Genomic DNA, 22,705 nt, shown 5'->3' with positions numbered 1-22,705 from the left:
GACTTTCTGTGGCCATGAACATACACAAATGTTGGAATTTGTGTTCTGATATTATCATTATTATTAAGCGCAAGTATAAAAGACCCTCTATTTGATGTTTGATCCTGAGATGGCTGTCAGTAATGCTGTCTATACGGAGTTTGATCATGAGATGACTGTCAGTAATGCTGTCTACACGGAGTTTGATCATGAGATGGCTGTCAGTAATGTCGTCTACACGGAGTTTGATCATGAGATGACTGTCAGTAATGCTGTCTACACGGAGTTTGATCATGAGATGGCTGTCAGTAATGCTGTCTACACGGAGTTTGATCATGAGATGACTGTCAGTAATGCTGTCTACACGGAGTTTGATCATGAGGTGGCTGTCAGTAATGCTGTCTACACGGAGTTTGATCATGAGATGGCTGTCAGTAATGCTGGCTACACGGAGTTTGATCATGAGATGGCTGTCAGTAATGCTGTCTACACGGAGTTTGATCATGAGATGGCTGTCAACACCGTCTTCCCTTTGGTGTTTGAATACGAGATAGATGTCGGAATTATTGTCTCCATGGGTTTTTGGTCACCAGATAGCCCAACTATCAACCCTATCCTTTCTCTGGCGTTAGGTCACGAGATAGCTATCAGCTCTATCCGTTTTCTGATGTTGGAACATAAGATATCTCTCACTACTGACCTAATTAGTCAATTTCTGTCATATACCTTTTTCTAAATGCTTTATGCCAGTGTAGAAGGAAGGGGAAAAAAGAAAGAAAAAAGAAGAAAAACCCCTTTTTTTAATCTTTGAGATTTCTCGTTTTATTAGATTTTTTTAAAGACATGGAAATACATTTCTCCCCTAATTTGGAGTGGATCTTTTGAGGATATAGAAGCTCTGGAGAAATAGTTTCAATATGAAAAATGACTAGCGTTATGAACGGAAACAGGTTTGTATATGCAAAACCTTTCAAAGACGGCACATACCTACCTAGACAGAACACATGTGCAGGTATTAGATGCCAGATATACCACAGAGGACAACCCTCAAACAAACGAGAGCCTAAGTGCACCAATTGCTGGGGAAAGCATTGGCTGTTTCAATGTTCCGAAAACAGAAGGTGTAAAATATGCCTGCAAGAAGACCATGAGCCAGGTTCTCAACTATGCAGCGAATACGTGGATGACCAAGAGGAAGTGGTTTCATTCTCAGGAGCAAATACTCCTCTTTCTAACTTCTACCCTTGTTCAATATATGTCTTCGGCATTGCGCATTCATCTGCTGAACATGCATTTCAATACGTCAAAGCGCTGCGTTGTGGCGACATTGAAAACGCTCAACTCATACGTGATTCCCCAACAGCTCTGAATGCCAAAAAAATAGGAAAAGGTATCCAAACAAATGATGATTTCCATGAAAAACAAATCGAAATACTGGAAGAAATTGTAAATGCAAAATATGATCAAGTTGATGATTTTCGATCCATCCTAGAAAGTTATGATACCGACACAATTTTTGCAGAGAGCACATATGATGAATTCTGGGGTACTGGACTTGACAGAGAAGGAACTGATCACACCAACCATCTAAAGTGGCCAGGAAAAAACCAGATGGGCAACATTCTTATAAATATCAACAAAGCAAAAAAACAATCGCATCACTCTCGATCTCAATCGGTTACCAGAACCCCCCAGTCAACGACACAGATGAACATCACAAAAATGTTAACCAGTGTCCATAATCCAGAAAAGAAAACAAACAATAAAAAACCTCAAAGCCAGGCTTCTCGCTCTCCTCCGACTCATCGGACATCACGTAATTCTGCAAGAAATGCCAGACAAAATTGCGATTCAAGACAGCAAAGTCGCGATGGACAAAGCAGACAAAGCCGACGAGACCTCCACTCCAACGACAAAGGGTAAAGTGTACATTACAGGTATAATTATCCCAGATAATTTTGAACCGGATCGTCTAAAGGACTATGTTTTGTATTTACGGAATGATCATTATTTTTTTCTTGTCTTCATGTGAAAAATTTGAATATTTTTTTACAGTATATAACAATGAAAGATTCAAGAAATTCTATTATAATGCATGAACTTATTTGATATCATATCAGTAAATGTCCGAGGTATAAACTCGGACGAAAAAAGAATAAAACTTTATGATTGGTTAAGAGACACTAAAGTTGATATTGCATTTCTACAAGAAACCCATTACATAGAAAAAAATGAAACGAAATATAATGCAAGATGGTTTGGAAAATCTTATCACTGTTTCAGCGAATCACAAATTAGTAAAGGAGTATCTATACTATTTAAAAAAGATTTGAATATTGATATACTAGAAAAACATATAACGATAGACGGAAGAAGATTATATTTAAAGGTGAAAATAGATGATGATATTTTTTCTTTGTTAAACATTTATGCACCAAACAACCCCAAAGAGAGATGTATTTTTTTCTCAAAATTGCATAATTTCCTGGATAAGAAAATATCAGAAGAGAGTGTTATAATATGTGGAGATTTCAATTGTAAAATAGAGAATACACAGGATCCAAGTTCTAGAAAACTAAACAAAATACTAACCTCATTAGATATGTTTGATTCATGGAACAGTAAGCACCCGGACTTAAACGGCTATACATGGTGCAATTCAAACGACATTCCTTGTAGCAGAATAGATTATGTGTTTATAAGTAAAAATTTCATATATGATTTAGAAAACATTATCATACGTAAAATTCCAGGTAATGTAGCTAAAAAGAGAATATCGGATCACAGAGTACTAAAACTACTATTTAAAACAAATCATAACGAAAGAGGAACAGGATACTGGAAATTGAATAACTCTCATCTAAAAGATTTAGAATATAAAATGGGAATTAAAAACCTGATTACTGAAATAAAAAATGGTGACTCAGAACCACAAGATAAATGGGAATTATTCAAATTAAAAGCTCAGGACTTTTCTATTCAATTTGCTAAACAAAAAGGAAAAAATGTAAATGAAAGAATTAGAAATTTAGAAAAAGAAATAAATGATATTGAGGAATCAGACTATCAAAATATTGATATGAATAGAAAAAGAAATATCGAGGCAGAGTTGGACAGTCTATATAACAAGAAATGCCAAGGTGCTTTTATACGATCAAGATCCAAATGGATAACTGAAGGTGAGAAATGTACGAGTTATTTCTTATCTTTAGAAAAAAGTAGACAAAAACAAAGTGTTATAAAAGATTTAAAAATTGATAACAAAGATATTTCAAAAACTAGCGACATAATGTATGCCATGTGCAATTTCTATGAAAACTTATATTCTTCCCAAAACATATCGGATGACGAAATTGATGACTACTTACAATCTGTTGAACTAGAAAATGAAATGAGTGATAATGACATACAATTATGTGAAGAATTTCCATCACTTGAAGAATGCACAGAAGCTGTTAATAATTTAAAACTAAATAAATCTCCTGGTTTAGATGGCTTAACAAATGAATTTTACCAGTGCTTCTGGAAGTATATCAAAGATTTATTCTATGACACACTAAAACATATCTACAAAAATAATCAACTAAGCTATGCACAGAGATTAGCTGTAATTTCTCTAATCTTTAAACAAGGAGATACAAAAGATTTGAAAAACTATAGACCAATAAGTTTAACAAACACTGATTATAAAATTATAGCATTTATATTTGCAAAAAGACTTCAAAAGGTGTTAGATAATCTGATAAATAAAAACCAGTCCGCATATATCAAAGGTCGATATATTGGAGAGAATGCTAGACTAATTCTAGACATTTTAGAATACTGCGAAGAATCAGCTGATGAAGGAATTTTGCTATTTGTAGATTTTGAAAAAGCTTTTGACTCTGTCGAATGGAATTTCATGTTCAAAACATTAACAAAATTCAAATTTAAAGAAAATTTTCTAAAATGGATTAAAATATTGTATACAAACCCAATATTTAGGTTAAAAAATAATGGTTGGATATCTAAAACCTGCAACATGAAACGAGGGATACGACAGGGATGTCCAATTTCTGCGATATTATACCTATTTGTAGCTGAAATCCTGGTTCTGAAACTAAAACAGAATAAACAAATATTTGGAATAAAAACCTCTCACTTTGGTGAGGAAATAAAACATGCTCACCATGCAGATGATCTCACTTTATTTTTAAAAAATATTAATTCAATGAAAGAAGCTTTGAAAGAATTGAAAATATTCTGTAAAAATGCAGGATCTAAAGTGAATATTAATAAAACAGAATGCATATTAACTGGTACTTTAAAAGACACAACAAATGAAATGTTTGGTATAAAAGTAAACACTGAGTCTTTAAAATGTTTAGGAATATACTTAGGAAATAATAAGAAAGAATGTTACCGCAAAAACTGGATAGATAAATGTGAAAACATGGAAAAACTCTTTGAAACATGGAAAAAAAGAAAATTAACAATCTTTGGAAAGAACGAAATCATAAATACTTTAGGTACTAGCAAATTTATTTACATAGCATCTGTATTACCAATTCCAGGAACTGATATTTTAAAACGAATAAACAAAAGCATTTTTAACTTTCTTTGGAGTAAAAAAGACAGAATAAAAAGAAAAACCATAATAGGTCCAGTAAATGAAGGAGGAATAGGTGTTATTGATATAATCCTTAAATTTCAAGCACTTAAAGGTGCATGGGTATCAAGACTTATCAAAAATGATAATCAAAATACTATTAAAAAGCATATAGAAAACATACTCAGAAGTCAAAATACAGATATTGAATATGTCATTAAAATGAATTCTATAGATATTAGAGATTTTAATACATTTGGCAATCTGCCAATGTTTTACAAAGAAGTATTCATATACTTTAATAAATGCAAAAAATTAAAACCGTTAAGTACAATGAACATATCAGAAATACTCCAAGAGCCCATATGGTATAACAGATATTTTACGTACATGGGAAGACCGATATTCTTCACGAATTGGGTGAAAAGCGGGATAAAATACGTGAAAGACCTATTTATAGAGAATGAATTCAAAACAATCAATGATATAAAAAGTACATTAAGTTGTAAAGCTAACTATATATGTGAATATAAGGTTGTTAAATCAGTCTTCAAAAATCTAATTGAAAAACTAAAAAATCAGGCAAAGTTTGTTAACATAAAAAATAAAAGAACATTCTTATTTCATAAAAACGAGTATCATATTTTAGAAAATATAAAATGTAAAATCTTTTATGAAATTTTATTAAAAAGTAAATTTATATATCCCCTGTATCAAAAAAAATTCCAAACTGAATATGAAATAAACCAAGAAGATTGGAAACAGATATATATTCAAAAAATCAAATTTTCATTAGACAAAAATATTGCAGAATTTAATTATAAACTATTAAATAATACACTTTGCTGCAAGCAAATGCTGAGCAAGTGGAAGAAAGAGCAAAATGGAAATTGTTTTTTATGTGATATGACTGAAAATATTGAACACCTGATTTTCAAATGTAAAAATGTACAAAACATTTGGAAAATTGTAAGTCTCACCACAAAAGTTAACATCAGATGGAAAGATATATTGATTGGATTTCATCATGAAAATAACAAAAAGGTACAATTGTTAAACAATATCATATCTTTTGTTGCTCTCAAAATATATAAATATAAGATGTTCTGTAGACTAGAAAATGTGGATGAACAGGAATACAATATTCAGAACCATATCAAACAAAAAGTTTTATTTTGGTATAAAATTTTGAAATACTGTAAATGTAATCTAAATATGGATGTTATAGAAAAACTAGGTAATGTTTTGTGACATGTATGTATATGTGTGTGTATATGTGTGTATGTATATGTGTACATACTGTCATCACATTGTATATTTTTATAATACACACTATGAACTTATTCATAGTAACAAGGTTTATTTTTTTGTGTGATTGAAATCAATATTATAAATGTATTTAATAAACCGCTACTTCCGGGAGTAACCTGTCTCCCAGCTAGGCTGCCTAAGGGTCATCTATGGACTCTTTAAGTTGGCGTGTGTGGACCTTTAAGGCAGCATGAGCGGTATATTAACTCTTCAGTCTATTTATATAACATTATTTTTATGAATCAAATCTTAAATCATTTCATCTATAGTGATGTTCTTTTTTCTTTAAAAAAAATGTATAATATTTTGTTTTGTTTGTCCAAACAAATATCATAATTGATACACATAATAATTTTTTAAATATACATTATAATACGCTAGACAGATAAATATACTTAAGCTTGTACATTATAAAATAGAATTTATAGAATGTGCCCTGCGTGGCACAGTAGGAAATGTCTTGTTAAATTTTGAGGGAGCTTAGCCAGGGCCCCATCCCTGACAGCTGCCCTATAGTGTACTTTATTATTACTATCATTATTGTTATAGAATAGGTTCTGGGAAATAAAATATATATATTTAAAAAAAAAAAAAAAAAAAAATAGTTTCAATATACCCAGCTAACCAAATCACGGCGCTGCGGTCATGTTGACAATTACTTACTATTTTTTGCAATTGTACAATAAACAATATAAACAATACATTGTCTTAGATGAACTGGGTATGTAACTGTCCCGGAGAATCAAAGACACAATTGGTTTATACCAGACACATCAATCTACATAATTAAACAATTCATTTTGAGCTGTCTGATAACTTCACAGTTATATATTGAAAATATATTCGAAATCTTGCTAGAAAAGTAACATTAAGTCAGGAATATCTCCTGGACCACATGAAGCACTGCCTCTGTTTATCTGATAAGAAAAGCATACGCTTGTTCACAAGTTGCTACTCAGAATTTCTTTCTGTAGGGAGTATACAGTATTCCTGTCTTGCGAAGCCTCCACATCCGTAGACTGATCAGTTTCACAATCATGCTTGGGTTCCTTCACTTCACTTAATTTAGATCTACGGGCAACCATTTCGATCTCATCGTATTCCTCAATGTTGTTTCCAAACAGGTTGTGCTTGGACTTTTTCCTTCCTCCATGAGTTTCGTCGAAGTTCGGAATGTCGTCATAGTTGCGCAGAAAGGGAAGCAGAGAGTGGAGGGACAGCAGGTAATTTCGTATCACTTTTTGTTCTTTCCTGTAAATATAAACCAATAATAATGATATATGTACGAAAACATTTGGGACGACCAGATAGATAGATGCCCATTTCGCTAGTGAAAGCCAGGATGACGATACACGGTGAAAGAAACACCGTGTAATGTCTGTATACAAGGTTACATAAAAACCACAGGGGCTAAGCCTGTTTTGGGCCCGAACTCTTGTGATGCCATAAATATATATTTATGGTATCAAAGAGTTCGAGCTCAAAACAGGCTTAGCCCCAGTAATGTAAACTATAGTTTGGATTTAAGGTAATTGAATATACAAACAAATATCCAGAAACAATACAAATCTTTATCACAGAGCTTCATAAATACAAGGAAATCTATCTGGAAGATTTTGAATTTTCCCCTATATAATCACGTTATTAAATTGAATTTCAATAGAAGTACACACTATGAAGATCCAGCTTTGTACGGAACGCATGCGTAAGGATGGATCTTACTCCAACCAGATAAAAGTTCAGTGGCGAAACACTTATTTTGTTAATATGTATACATGGTTTTTGTTTTTATTTCATTGCATTTTATATTTTATCTTATATCATTTTATTTCATTTAGTTATTTTTTTTTTTACAACAATGCTCTAGCAATTCTCGCCACCAGAGCCGTATATAACTGTTACCACTGAAACCACTCCCCTAGAAATATCTTGCTTAATGATATTTCCAACCTATTCCACTTCCATTTGAGGTTTGCAATTCATGTAGCGTCTATTCCACCTTAATCTAACATAAATCACATATGTAACACAAGTTGTTAGCAGTCGATCATCAGTATTTCGATTGATTGATTACATATTGTTTAACGTCCCTCTCGAGAATATTTCACTCATATAGAGCCGTCACCATTGCCGGTGAAGGGCTGCAAAATTTAGGCCTATGCTCGGCGCTTACGGCCTTTGAGCAGGGAGGGATCTTTATCGTGCCACACCGGCTGTGACACGGGACCTCGGTTTTTGCGGTCTCATCTGAAGGACCGCCCCATTAAGACGCCTCTTACGACAAGCAAGGGGTTATGAGAACCTACTCTAACTCGGATGCCAACAGGACGAAAAAGAAACGAGATCCAACATACAAGATGAAGGTGGTTAAGTTAACAATACGGAATGGAATATAACACAAGTTACAAAACGAAAACAGAGCCCAGCAGGGACAAGGAAATCTTTTGGAAAGTAGCGATGATAAAGATATGGCTGAATTCCTTGGACATGTGACAAATTTGAAAAATAATCTCTCATTTGTTAAACAAATGTTTTATGTAACACTATAAGCAATAATTTCGTTTTCCGGAAAATTCATCCGAAAATATTTTCTTGCGTCAAAAGAACAAATTTTGTGACAATGTGTACCGATTCGAATGGGATTAAATACATGCGATATTAGCATTTTCAAAGTGATATTAGGATTCAGTCGAATAGATGGAACTTAAAATACCAACAGAGTAACTTATATTTGTGAAGATTTTGCTTAGAAATTCTTCCGACCAAAAGTCGGAGCGTGTCGTTTGGATTATAAGAGTCCGAGGTGTATAAGGATTGTTAGTTTGATCATTAACCGAGGCTCTTATTTGTAGGATAGATCTAAAAGAAACATTTACATGTTCCACGTTTCTGCTAAACTAAGATCTATTAGACCTATTTCACATTTTCATTACATATCATTTCTTTTGAGGACCTACAGTCCGTAACAAAATATGAACGTGATGACTGACAAGCATTAATAATTTTAATAAGAAATGTGCAGATAAATTTAGACATTCTTGACGGAGGTTTTTGATTTCTTGTTCCCTCACACATGCTTTCTTCCGCATATTTGCACAATTCTTTCAATTTTCCTCTTGCAATATTGATGCTGTTGGAATATTGATACAAGAAGTCAATGGGCTCTACGTGTAACTTTCACTGGAGTAAACACACACTTTTAAAAGGTTGCATGTATTTAACGTAGATGGCGAAATGAGTACATCGTTCAAATTCTGCGAAAGGAGTGGGTTTCAGTCTTTGTGATCGAAAATGGTGTTCACTACTTTTAATATTTCTTCATTACAAAATTATGGCTTCTACAAATATTTAAAAAAAATTAATTAGTGATTTTTATTTAAAGTAAAAAGGCACAACACATGCAGTATCATAACAAACTATTTTAATCCATTTAGGTATGCTTTGGAACCTACACTCCTAATTGACAGTCCACGACTTTTAACAAGTTTGTTAGAGACCACCACTCACTTCAGCTTTTAAGTGTCCTAGCTGGATAATTCAAAAGTGATAAAACATGTTTACTGAATAAGCGCTCTAGCATCAGAATTCTTCATCCAAGGGTCACGCATTTCTCAGTCTTACAATAAACCTCCTTTCTCATCATGACTATGCACACATATTGCCTGCTAGGTGTTCCGAAATAAAGATATAAGAAAGTTGCTTGAGTTTGCATTGTTTTAAAAAAAAGATTTGAGTCCCGCCTCTTAGCAGGACAAGGAATGGCAGGTACCACAGAATTTACAGGAATTAATCACTTCACCTCTTGAATGCTACGCTTAATTAGCTCAGCAGTGTTTGAGAAGTTAATATTGTTTAAATATTAACACAGGATGATGAACGGATTAGCATCATCATAGATTACCAAACTATATTGAATGAATCAATCAACTTACCGTCTCTGTATAACTCCTACCAGATTGACAATCAACAACAAGATCAGTACCGCCACTCCTGCGATGATGGTATATGGTTTTATCAATTCTAAATAGTTGGTTGGCGTGGGAGAGACGGTCGTTGTGGCAATTGTAGTCATGTCTGTACTTGCAGTCGTATTATCTTGTTAGAAAAGTTACACACAAAATCATAGCATACAATTACAAGTACATGTATTGACATTTTAAGGTCAGTATGATGCTTAAACCTCCTGATAACTTACAATGCATCATTCACTGAGCTCGGAGGGCGAGGTGAACTTTGTACTAGTAGGGTAACTAAAGCATCGTATTGGTCTAGGAAATATCAATGATTCTTTTACCGTATGATTGAATAAGTCAACCATTGAAACCGTCTATTAGAGCCTACGAAAAGATGCACAGTCAACCATTTTTGTTCACAGGTAGAGTGCAGTACCTAGTCTAAAGTGATAAAGAGACGCTAGTTTTCATTGGACGACCAAAAATAATAACTAGTTGTGTCAATTTAGGATTTACAATTTTTATGGTCTGATGTTGGAAAAATCAAAGGTTATATTTACCTTGAAGGCACGTGTAGGCGAATATGGTGCTTTATTTTTCTACATTTTTGGATCTCAGCCAATTAGAAAGCTTGGAATTATTCAATCAAATATTGGTATATGATACTGTCTTTATAAAAAATTCAGTCCATTCTAAGTGAAATTATGTAAATTTGATATGTACATCTAATTTCAGATAAAACTAGACCTGACCTAACAAAATACCCCCAACTCCCAGGCGAGTATCATCCATATTGAATCATATATATAAAATATTGTAAAGGTTAAGATAAGAAAAGCATTTTCAACACTATTCGTCTTTCACCTTATTACAAGTTACAGGGTGCACTGAATTCCTTTGATTTTTAGCAAAATTCATGGTGTAAACATCTTTCAGTTATAACACGGTATATAGTTCTTTCGTGATAAAATAAAATGTTTATTCGGTATATACATACATACAAACATACATACATAAGATACCAAGGATAACCCATGAAAGCTCGAAAGCTCATTTCCAATGGGGTCCTTTTTGATGCACGGATGTTTGCGCTAGGGGGTCATTTATGTGAGAGGAAACCGGAGTACCCGGAGGAAACCCACGTGTCCGAGCGGGCGACCGCCATACCCTCTCTCCTACAACCACTGCCGATCATGGGGATTGAACTCGGGTCGTAGCGGTGAGAAACGCTACCCGGACACCCTTTTACAAGATAGGGTTAATTACTTGTTTCAATTACAGATGAATGAATGTATGTATGAAAAGACAAACGGACACGATGAAACCAATACATCTCCAAAGGTCATGTGGAAGAAAACTGGCAAAAGGTACAAAATATAATGAAAAATAACTTTAAATGACCATAATTTTCTTTAAAATTGAACGAATCTAGAACTCTACAAATACTAGGTGCAAAGGTTTGTATAGTATACGACATTTCTACAAAAATGTGTACAGTAAATGGACGGTCTTCGAGAACATCTCCATACAAAATGTAACTACGGATAGATAGACAGACAAAGTAAAACCATTACCAAACTTTGTGGGGATATATAAAAGTAGACATTCTATTTTGTGAGGACCAACTGTTTAATGATAACACACAAACTAACTGCTGAACTGTAGCTCTCCGTTAATGATAACACACAAACTGCTGAACTGTAGCTCTCCGGGAGAAAATCGGGACGTAACAGAGAGCTATAGATCCTACCTTTATAAAAAAAAACAACCCAAAAACCAACCTTCGATTTATGACGAAGTGTTTTTCTGAGTACGACTGAGGTTTTATATCGCTGTATTCTTGCACAGTTGTCTCAAAATTTAATACAAAATATTCTTAACATATTTTTCCGCTATGCATGTGTCCAAAAATACCTTCAAACATTATTAAAGCTTCAAGCGAGCCGAAAACTCGCAGCTTCAAATAATTTCGTTTACTGATGTAGCCCTGTTAGGTTGGCAGTCAATTCTAAACCTGTTGATTTCAACATCCTTAATATTTGTCAATATTTCGCTCTATTTACTTCCTATTTGATCTATTTCCCCCTCAAAATGTTAGCTAGATATTTTGGATGACATCATTCGAGTTCGGTCTTTTTTTTAAACAAGAGGCCCACAGGCCTTATCGGTCACCTGAATACTAGTGAAAAAGTATCACTACTTCCATGGGCTATGAAATCTAGAAAACATTTCCTGTTCTGAATATCTAAGCTAAATTCTAATGTTCAGCAACAGTATAAAACAAGATGTGTTCTTAAAACTTCACTGCCTTCAAAAGTGCATACACAGATGAAAGGCTTTAAATAATAGGTGTATTAACATTAAAACATCAAAAGATATGACTAATTTGGACTCATCCTTAAGTCATAACCCTGGGTTTTGATTGAAATTCACCATTTTTTGTACATCCTTTTCTGCTATTCCTAAGTATGCATTTAGATTTTATACAGTATCAGCAAACTTACACATAAATACTATATACAAAGTGTTGTCCCACCCTGGGGTCAGAACCCCTACTCCGGGGATCATCAAATTTACAATTATGGTAAAAGACTACCTGCTCTATCGATTTACTTTCAATTTAGTATCAACAGCACTAAAGAAGGTGTTATTTAAGTGTTTTACACATAAACACTATATAACAAGTTTGGCCCCGTCCTGGGGTCAGAACCCCTACTCTGGAGATCATGAAATTTACAATTTTGATAGAGGCCTTCCTGCTCTCCATCACCATGCATTTAGTTTTTCTTACACGTGTGCGGTTCTTGAGAGAGGAAGATTTTTTTTAAATGGTCAATTTTGGGCAGGTTTTGCCTCGCCCTTAAGGCCCCAGGGGTGCAGGAATCCTGAAATTTACAATGTATGTCCCCCATGTACCAAAGATGCTTCATACCAAATATGAAAAGAATTGGAATGATAGTTATCAAGAAGAAGTTAAAAATGTGTATTGTTCACACATTTAATAACTGAACATTTTGGCCCCACCCTGATACCAAAACCCCTACCCCTGGGATCATCAAATTTACAATTATGGTAAAGGACTACCTGCTCTTTCTAAATATCTATTTAGTTTCAATATAGTATCAACAACACTAAAGAAGATGTTATTTAAGTGTTTTCCACATAAACACTATATAACAAGTTTGGCCCCGCCCTGGGGTCAGAACCCCTACTCCGGAGATCATGAAATTTACAATTTTGATAGAGGCCTTCCTGCTCTCCATCACCATGCATTTAGTTTTTCTTACACATGTGCGGTTCTTAAGAAGATTTTTGAAAATTTGTCAATTTTGGGCAGTTTTTGCCCCGCCCCTAAGGCCCCAGGGGGGCTGGAGACCTGGAATTTACAATTTATGTTTCCCTTGTCCCAAAAATACTTCATATTAAATTTGAAAAGAATTGGACTGGTAGTTATCAAGAAGAACTTAAAAATGTTCAATTGTTAATGCACGACGACGGACGACAACCGATTGCAATAGGTCACATGAGTTTACTCAGGTGACCTAAAAACGAACACCACTATTGTTTGAATAAGTGTGATTCACAGCTTTCTTTAGGCTGATCCCTATTCTCGCAACACCGCTTTTACACTTTGCTTTCGAAAACGGAGTGGTTGGGGGCGGGGACCAGACTAAAGTCGCATAGCAATAAAAAGGTTAGTTTACGGCTAGAGGAACTATACATTCCTTATATTTTATATCATTTCTTTGTGTTGATGATGATGAAGACCGAATATATACCTAGGATTGAAAATATGAATAAATACAATAACCAATGGGGTTCGAATACGCAATTTCCGAGTTGCTCAATAGTTTTTTCCCTTTGTGGAACTCTTACGCACATTGAGACAAAAAACATACTATCATCCACACGCGGTGGGTACAAATGCTTATCGTTGCCTTGATATGTTGCCTAAAGGCCGATTATCAGACATCATGCAACCACCCAAACTGCAGGGACACACAATATTAGTAAGTTTATTAGTATTTGATAATAAAATAGCTCAAATAAAAATCAATAATCACGATTTTTCTTTGATTAAAATATCACTCGTGCAGAAGAGGAAATAAAAAATTATTTCATATTTAATTTAATGGCCTAATTCAATCAAATATTATTCTTGATACGGTCAATTTAATGTATACCAACGGCTGATATAAACAAAATTTACACTTTCATTACTTTTATCCGTATTAACATAGCTAGTCTATAGTATATGTATACATCTTGTACCCACCCAAGCGTTCAACAGAACACTGAACGTACCTCTATCACAGAAGAGCTGATATCTCGGAAGTTGCGTATTGACTGGTAACCTAACATAGCTACGTCAACAAAATTATTTGAAGGTGTGAGTTTTCGTTTCGTACATGTAAGGGGCTTTAATGAATATTTGAAGAAACGTATAGTGGGAAAATATATAGACTTTTCTATATCTAAAATTTGAGAAAAAAACTGCGCTGTGAATTGAAAGTTTTTGTAGCTCTCTGGTATGCCCTTACTCCCCCACCCCCAGAGATAAGTTCTGTAGTTCCACAAGCAAAAGTCATTAGTTTATTACTTTTACTTTCATGGACAGGAAAGTGTGTTCCAGACATTTTTCAACTGAAACTGGAACAAAATATGAAATTGGTTCTACATACCTGTATTCATTAGTGTTTCTGTGTAATTAGTACTGCTTTGTGTGTTGCTTATAGTTGCGGACGAAGCTGGAGGGTTAAACATAAAGGTAAGAGTTAGTCGATGGGTTAGAAAATTAGACGATGCATATTTCTATAGCTGTCTGATGTTTTCATGCAATTTTGGAGTCAGACAAGGGGAAACCTTGTCACCTTGTCTTTTTGCTATATGTCTGAATGATGTAGAGGATTTTATGCAAATTAATTATGTTAAAAATATTTCTACATTATGTGAGAAATTAGAAAATGACTCAAGTTAGATGTTTATTTATGATTATTTGTTTTATTGTATGCAGCTGACACAATATTTTTGTCAGAAACACCAACAGAACTTCAATATCAATTAGATGTACAATGTATTTCATAAATATTGTAAAACATGGCACTTAAAGGTCAACAGGTGAAGATAACTCCTATAAGCAATACAACATAGATAGTTGGGCAAACACGGACCCCTGGACATGTAAGTCCAAATTTATCATTTCTGGTAAACGTACTTCCACTATCAACACCGTTTTAAAATATAACAATAAACTCTTGAAATAGTTGAGAGTTTCAAATATATGGGTGCTACTTTTAGTAAAAGTGGTGATATAATATCGAAGAATTATTTGACAAAGGCAACGTATCTACAGGTATGTATGGTGTCATTGGAAACTTAACTTTAGAACTGGTAATGCAAGATAACATATATAAGCAGGCAGATGGACAAGGATGTAGAATTTGTCAACTATGCAATAGAAATGAGATTGGTGATGAATTTCACTACATATTTAATTGTACTTATATATCTGTAAAACAAGCTAGGCAACTCAATGTTTCAAGGTACTACACAAATCCTAACAATCATAGATTTAATCAACTATTTAATGTAACTAACAGAAACACATTAATCGGATTATGTGAATTTATAAGAATTATTATGGAGAGAGTTAATTCTCCAAGTTAAACATACTTGTTTTCTTTTTGGTACATGTAACTGTTTCACGCTTGTTTGCTTTTATTTTGCAATATCCTTTTCAATGCTTTACTTTGTATTGTAAGAAACTAATACATTGATTGAATGATACTCACGAGAATTTGCCTGTACAGCAGCGAGGCAGATAAGAATGAGTACTTCTATGATTGTCCCTCGTTCCGGGTTGGTGCAGGACATTGTTATCGTGTAATTAGTTCCCCTTCAATTCAAGGATGCGTATCTATATCATAATTAATAAAATTCTTACAACAACCAATATGGAATAATAAATTATTCACATATAAAGGTAAGTCACTATATTTCTCTGATTGGATTAAAAGTAATCTGCTCTATGTCAAAGATATATGTGACTCAAGTGAATTTGCCAATATAAGATTTTATATTCAGTTTTTAGAGAATTTATAAACAAATATGATCTTTCAATTGTTCCATTTATCACAAACTCTCCAATAATCCCTCGCTTTCAGTACGGTAACAAACTATTAGACTTAAGCAAAGGTATTTCAAAAATATTTTACAAAATTTTATGCAATAAAAAATCACGTACACCTATTTATCAGTCATTCTATGAAAGAAAATTTCATATTCAGTGTAAATCATCATGGGTAAAAATATATAGACATAAAATTGCAAATATTTTTGATAAAAAGGTTGCAGAGTTCAACTATAAACTTCTGAACAACTTGCTCAGCAATAATTTATTCTTAAGTAAATGCTGCCAAGATATAAGCAGTAAATGCAACTCATGTCCAAATGAAACAGAAAATTGTAAACATTTAATATTTGATTGTTCAAATGTCAAAGATATTTGGAATTTGATAAGTTCCTCATTAAAATTTGAAATTAGCTGGAAACATATTGTTATTGGCTTCTATCAGGAAACAAATGACAAAATATCAGTTCTTAATATTTTAATTTCTTTCATTGCTTATCGTATATACAAATTCAAAATGTTATGTAGACTCAATAGCAAAAATGAAACACAAGAAAGAGTTAAACAACATATAAAATATGAATTGCTAACATATCATAAAGTACTTAAGAAATGTAACACTCATAACTCGAATTATATAGACATTATATTAGGAATTTCGGATAAACTTTAATAAAATTAAATCAATGTGCGAGACATTATCAGTATTGTAACATACTTTTAATTAATATACATATATTTCTTACTATTCATATGTCTGTATTTATTTGTAATCGATATGTTCACGTACAACATATATTTAATTATGTAAATGTAGTTTTACGTATGATATAAATCCACCTCTACTGGGAGAAAATGGTCTCCCGGCTAGGCTGCCCTAGGGTCATCTCTGGACTCTAGTTTGTGTGTGTGGACCCTGAGGCAGCATGAGTGGTATTATGTTTTAAGAAAATCCCTAGCTTTATTATATCTAACATTATGGCACTGTTGAATACTGTATAACCTATATATTTAAATGTCAACTATGACAATATTACTCTGACATGCAATGAAATTTATGTATTCAATGAATGTACATCTAAATTAGTTAATATATATATATATATATATATATATATATATATATATATATATATATATATATATAATAAAATACAGTTTGTTATTTCGCGTTGGTACTAATGACACCTATACTGATCAAATGATATACGTTTATGATAATATATTCACAATCAATATATTTTTTATCAACACTGATGTGGAGTTTCGATGAAGAACTGGACATACTGCTTCGTTTAGAGGTTCTCACAATACGTAATATGGATGTAAGACCAAAAATCGTGTTCTACAGTTGGTGCTAATGTAGAAGTAAACGATGAAACGTTAGTTGGGGAAACGACAGTCGCCAGCACTGTAGGAAAACCTGCATTAATAACCTACTTAGATTACGCTTGTCATATAATTTCCCACTATGTTGGCGTCCATGATATTCCCCAATCATGACAACAGAACCACATTTCATTATTCCATACATGTACACAGAAATACTCGTTCACAATTAAAACACAAGCAAGAAAAAAGAATAAAACAGGGTCCAGTTGCACAAGTCTGTTAAGTTTAACTGACAGTTAAATTCACGTTAACACTATATAAATGTTGAAGTTAATGGCAAGTTAAATGTCAGTTAAAATGTTACACGTTAACACTATATAAATGTTGAAGGTAATGGCAAGTTAAATGTCAGTTAAAATGTTACACGTTAACACTATATAAATGTTGAAGTTAATGGCAAGTTAAATGTCAGTTAAAGTTGACTAACCTTCGTGCAACTGGGTTCTGAGGGTTACCATATGTGTATTGGTAGATTTATTCATATTTGGAGTAAACATATATTGGCCTTGAAATTCATGTTGCGATTTAATTGCATATGTAATTTCTTTTTTTAAAGACGAAACTGTTAAACTCAATAACTACAAACAGTGCATGTTGCATTTAAGAAACAAACTTCATTTTTGAAAATACATGAGGGTATGAACTGCAACGCTTCTCGCCAGCATACTTTACGAGACGCATTAGCACGTGAGGAAAAAATGAAATTTATTTTTTATATTTGCATCCTGCTTTCATTTCTGTCAGAATTCCCAGTCGTTATGTTCACAACTTGATGAGGAAATGACTATCATTACAATTGTAAAGACATCAAAGACAAAACACTGGAAATGAGTACATCGCTGTCCATTTATAATATAATTGTATCATAAATAGGCATCACCGCAACCACTAACGATACAACATTCGAAAGCCACGTTATCCTATTAATGATACACTCATAACTTCAACCACTATTGATCAGCCCCAACCACTATTGATCAACCCCAACCACCACTGATCAAACCCAACCACCACTGATCAAACCCAAGCGCTAATGATTAACCCAAATCACTAATGATCAACGTCAAGCGTTAATGATTATTAACCACGCTTTTTGGAAAGTCCGAAACTCCTCTGACGAGTGAGATTAATCCTTTTCATATATTGTCCAGAAATAATTTTTCGCGAGTGTGTGTGTGTGTGTGTGTGTGTGTGTGTGTGTGTGTGACTTGCCTAGATGGTCGAGCGGTCTAGCGCGTTGGTTACACGCTGCTAGGAAACTTGGTTCCGCAGGTCGTGAGTTCAACCCCGGGTAGGGGCGGAAATGAGTATCCAAATAAAGTGCTTTATATATATATATATATATTTTTTTTTTTTTTTAAAAAGCCCATACAGATTTCCTATGTGGGTATGGTGTGACGGAAAATCACAGATCACGCGGGGTAATCAAGACAATGTGTTTAGTTTTGCATTACGGATCGGGTTGGGCCATACGCGATATGACTGTCGTGATGTCACAAGTCTCGCTAATGCACTTGTGTACATCTATTTATCGCCCTTGCACACTAAACCACGACGTCTATGACGTCACTCGCTCTAAAATCCTTCATACATTTACTTGCCCTAGTTAACGTTATACTTTCGATATATCGGCATATAGTTTTAGTTATATCAATGCATGTTCTATAAATTCTTTTCATTTTTGATCTTAGTAATTCTGTTGGTGTCGTCTAAATAAAAACTTTCTATAGCATTGAAGGTCCGATTTCTCGGACAGCAGATTTGTTTGTTTGCACATTAAAATTCTATAGCTTTTAGAATTCCTGCACAAACTTGTGATAAAAAACACCACATAGGGGTGTATTCTGCATGGAAATGATGTAGACTCCACATAAGTATATTGTTTTAATTTTTCAAAGCAACATAATTAATAAAATACCCACAACTCTCACAAAAATAAATAATTCCGGATTGCTCTCGATTTAATTCAAAGTTGATATTCATCAACAGCACACCTTTCGATCCAAAAAATCGTTCGTGCAAAATTTATTTGTATTGGTAGATTTTGATAGACTACAGTCAGTTTCTGGATTGAAGGTCGTGTTTTATATGAATTATATGACTAAATTTGAAATAAGTGGAGATTTCTGAAGAAAACCAGACCTATACCGGTTTTGTCTTGTATAGAATTCCACAAGCTGACGTTTTGGCGGGGAAATCTTGGCACGTCGCGATGGTATAAAGATTATATTATCAAATGATAACAATTTTATTTCAATTCATTCTGCTTTATTTTTTAACACACCACAGGTCCGATATAGCTAAACATGGTCTTAGTCCTTTGGATGAGTTCCCGTCCAATGCAAAATTCATGAGTAACTAATATTTTGCAAGAAAGTCACCTGGCGCGTGACACGTGTTCAGATACAAAACTTGCATTCTATACTTTGTTGCTGACGGTGTGATGACCAGATTATTTTGAGGTTAAATTTCACTTATAAAAGAGGAAAATTCTATTCTATCAGTAACGGAAAATATCACATATTAGCTTAATATAGCAGAAAAAAAATCACGCCTTTTTTTGTTTTTTGTTGTCTATGAAATAAAATTTTACTGGTTTTAAGTAAGGTGGTAAAGATAGTTTTAGATTTAAAAAAAAACTTAGGGGTAAAAAATATGCAATATCACACATCGTTCTTTATATTACACTGTTGCAAAAGTTCTAGATATGGGCCACTAAACCGGAACGATATAAGCTTTTGTCTAATAAGGCTTGAAGATAGCGATTTTTTATCATTTTAAAGAAAATAGTGGGGAATTCATTGTTTTATTACGTCATCCATTGTATTTATAATACACTATTAAAATTGAACTATTTTTGTCTTTCTTACATATTTAATAACACATGTATGCAGACAATTTTGTTCCTTATTTAGTTTTAAACCATAGTCAGAATGAGGACCAAATAGACTATTCGTTGCCTTACTGTTTCTTCTTTTAAGATCTTCTCATTTCTCTATCTTCCGGACTGTTTTGTTGATAAATGTCCCCAGAAACTATGCAAGGGCCTCGTAAAATGAAACCTTTCTAGGATGATAGTATACTTTTTTTTTTTACAGTATAAATTCAGAATCCCCACGCGCATGCACTTGCTCTCAATTTTGATTGATACTTAAATGTCTGACTTTCTTCTGCATGCAGGAAATAGAATTTACATCATAGGTAGATACTATAAGTACATATACATTGAGATTTAAAGAAAGCTGACGCGCATCTATACACGCGCATCCATTTTTAAAAGTCGATATTCATTTACAGATACTTTTTTGTTTAAATCTTTTCAATTTGATGTTGAAGGTTTATCATGAGATTTCTGCCTGTTTAATGGCCAAATATAATTGCCAACACGTGCATTTTTATAGCTAATTAATTTAGGCATATAAAATTATTTCCTGTTAATGAAATACAAGTAGCACTCCTTACTGATCAGAATATTCAAAACTGCTGACAGGATGCGCAAGCATGTACGGTAAATTATGATTTGATAATATTTAAACTCCTATAACTCTCTTATGAATGAGGAAAATAGAATGATATTCACATCATAGGTATATGCTTAAAGTGCATATAAATTAATATAATCAAACGTGGTGAAACACATGCACGTGTATGCCCGTACATTTGTTTGGAATTGCTATTTAACCTTTTCGTTTTTTAAAATCAATTTTTTGATTTGCGTTGTAAGTAACACTTGAGACTCATTGCTGTTGAAATTATAAAGAAAATATATAAATAAAAAACAACCACTTGCGAGGACGTGCATATCCATGCTGTATATTTTGATTACATGATTTTACAATTCGCCTTAGGGTTTTATTTTCAATGAAATGTTCTGTATTTTATGTAGATATATTTAGTATTGCAATCGATCGGAATGGACAAATTAACGATCAGCACGTGCATCACATGCACCAATTTTGAAAGAATACCGAAATGTCGTTAGATTGATTGAATTATTAAATGTTGTTTAACGTGCCTCTCGAGAATCTTTCTCATATGGAGACGTCACCATTGCCGGTAAAGGGCAGCAAAATTTAAGCTTATGCTTGGCGCTTATGACCTTTGAGCAGGGAGAGATCTTTATCGTGCCACACCTGCTGTGACACGGGGCCTCGGATTTTGCGGTCTCACCCGAAGGACCGCCCCATTTAGTCGCCTCTTACAACAAGCAAAGAGTACTGAGGACCTATTCTAACTCGGATCCCCACGGAACTAAATCTTTTAAAAATGTAGAATTAGGAAGAAATTCGTATTGTTAGTATATAAGTGTCTATTAACCATATAAACAATTGGAATACTTAATAAAGCCATCACTAGGTAGATGGGGGAATGTTTGGCAAACATCTGTAACGGTCACCCTTACATTTAGCATTAGTCGGTGCGATCATTTGCTTATCAAACAGGAAGTTAGAGCACACCTCAGCTCTTTTCTTTTTTTGCATTTGAAATTAAGTTATCAAGAAAAATATCGGAAACACGCTAAAAATCCCATTTCGTATATTTGTACTGACCCGCTATTTGACAGAATTAGAAAATGATTTCAACAAAGTTCTTACCAATGAAGAATTACAAGCTCTGCTTGTATTTAGAATCCTGTAAAACGTTACAATCGCTGAACAACAAACTTCTTCCTAGTCACCAAAAGGACTTTCCTCCTAGTTGTCGTAATATTTCGATCGAGGAAGGAAGTATTATTAACTACATGTATTTCATTTAGATCGGAATATAAATTTAGAATCTATATAATTGTACCACGTGAAGCAGGGAAATGAACCAAACCTAAATCTAAACAAATTTAAAGCTTTTACATTAAAGTGCAAAGTGGATTATTTCAATACGATATGAAGTATCATTTTAGAAAGTTAATGCGATAAAATTCAAGCATTCAATAAATAATAATAAGTAACAATCGTGATTTCTCTCGGATTCAATTAATGTAACAAAAATCATAACATCTGTCCAATACAGAATTACACACACACACACACACACACACACACACACACACACACACACACACACACACACACACACACACACACACACACACGTGTGTGTGTTTTAAAACGTTAGTATTGTCGTTGAAGTTGTCAATATTGACTTTATTTTAACATTGACTATGGCTTTGTCAGTTGACACTTTGACATTATATTGACGTTGTCAGTTTAACTTTAACATTATTGGCGTCAGTTTAACTTTAACATTATTGGCGTCAGTTTAACTTTGACATTATTGACGTCAGTTTAACTTTGACATTATTGACGTCAGTTTAACTTTGACATTATTGACGTCAGTTTAACTTTGACATTATTG

At 33.5% G+C, this 22,705-nt stretch overlaps 1 protein-coding gene across 4 annotated transcripts; it reads right to left on the bottom strand.

Annotated features, from left to right (window-relative positions):
• Nucleotides 1-774: 774 nt before the first annotated feature.
• LOC125648653 (uncharacterized) lies at nt 775-22,074 on the bottom strand. Of its 4 annotated transcripts, none has more exons than XM_048875665.2 (5): nt 21,949-22,074; nt 15,624-15,748; nt 14,514-14,579; nt 9,811-9,973; nt 775-7,129 (listed from the first exon to the last, which is right to left on the bottom strand). In XM_048875665.2, exons 2-5 carry the CDS (start codon nt 15,703-15,705, stop codon nt 6,820-6,822), a joined length of 621 nt encoding a protein of 206 aa, XP_048731622.2. In that variant the 5' UTR covers nt 15,706-15,748; nt 21,949-22,074; the 3' UTR covers nt 775-6,819. The 4 variants fall into 4 exon arrangements, with proteins under 4 accessions (XP_048731622.2, XP_048731624.2, XP_048731625.2 ...); XM_048875667.2 differs by having other exon boundaries at nt 15,624-15,727; nt 21,949-22,056; XM_048875668.2 differs by lacking the exon at nt 14,514-14,579 and having other exon boundaries at nt 21,949-22,056.
• Nucleotides 22,075-22,705: the final 631 nt, after the last annotated feature.

This window comes from Ostrea edulis, chromosome 1 (genome assembly GCF_947568905.1).
Source record: "Ostrea edulis chromosome 1, xbOstEdul1.1, whole genome shotgun sequence".
In the NCBI taxonomy this organism is placed as follows: domain Eukaryota; kingdom Metazoa; phylum Mollusca; class Bivalvia; order Ostreida; family Ostreidae; genus Ostrea; species Ostrea edulis.
Note: the sequence above shows the minus strand (reverse complement) of the source record. Positions and strands in the feature narration are given on the sequence as shown.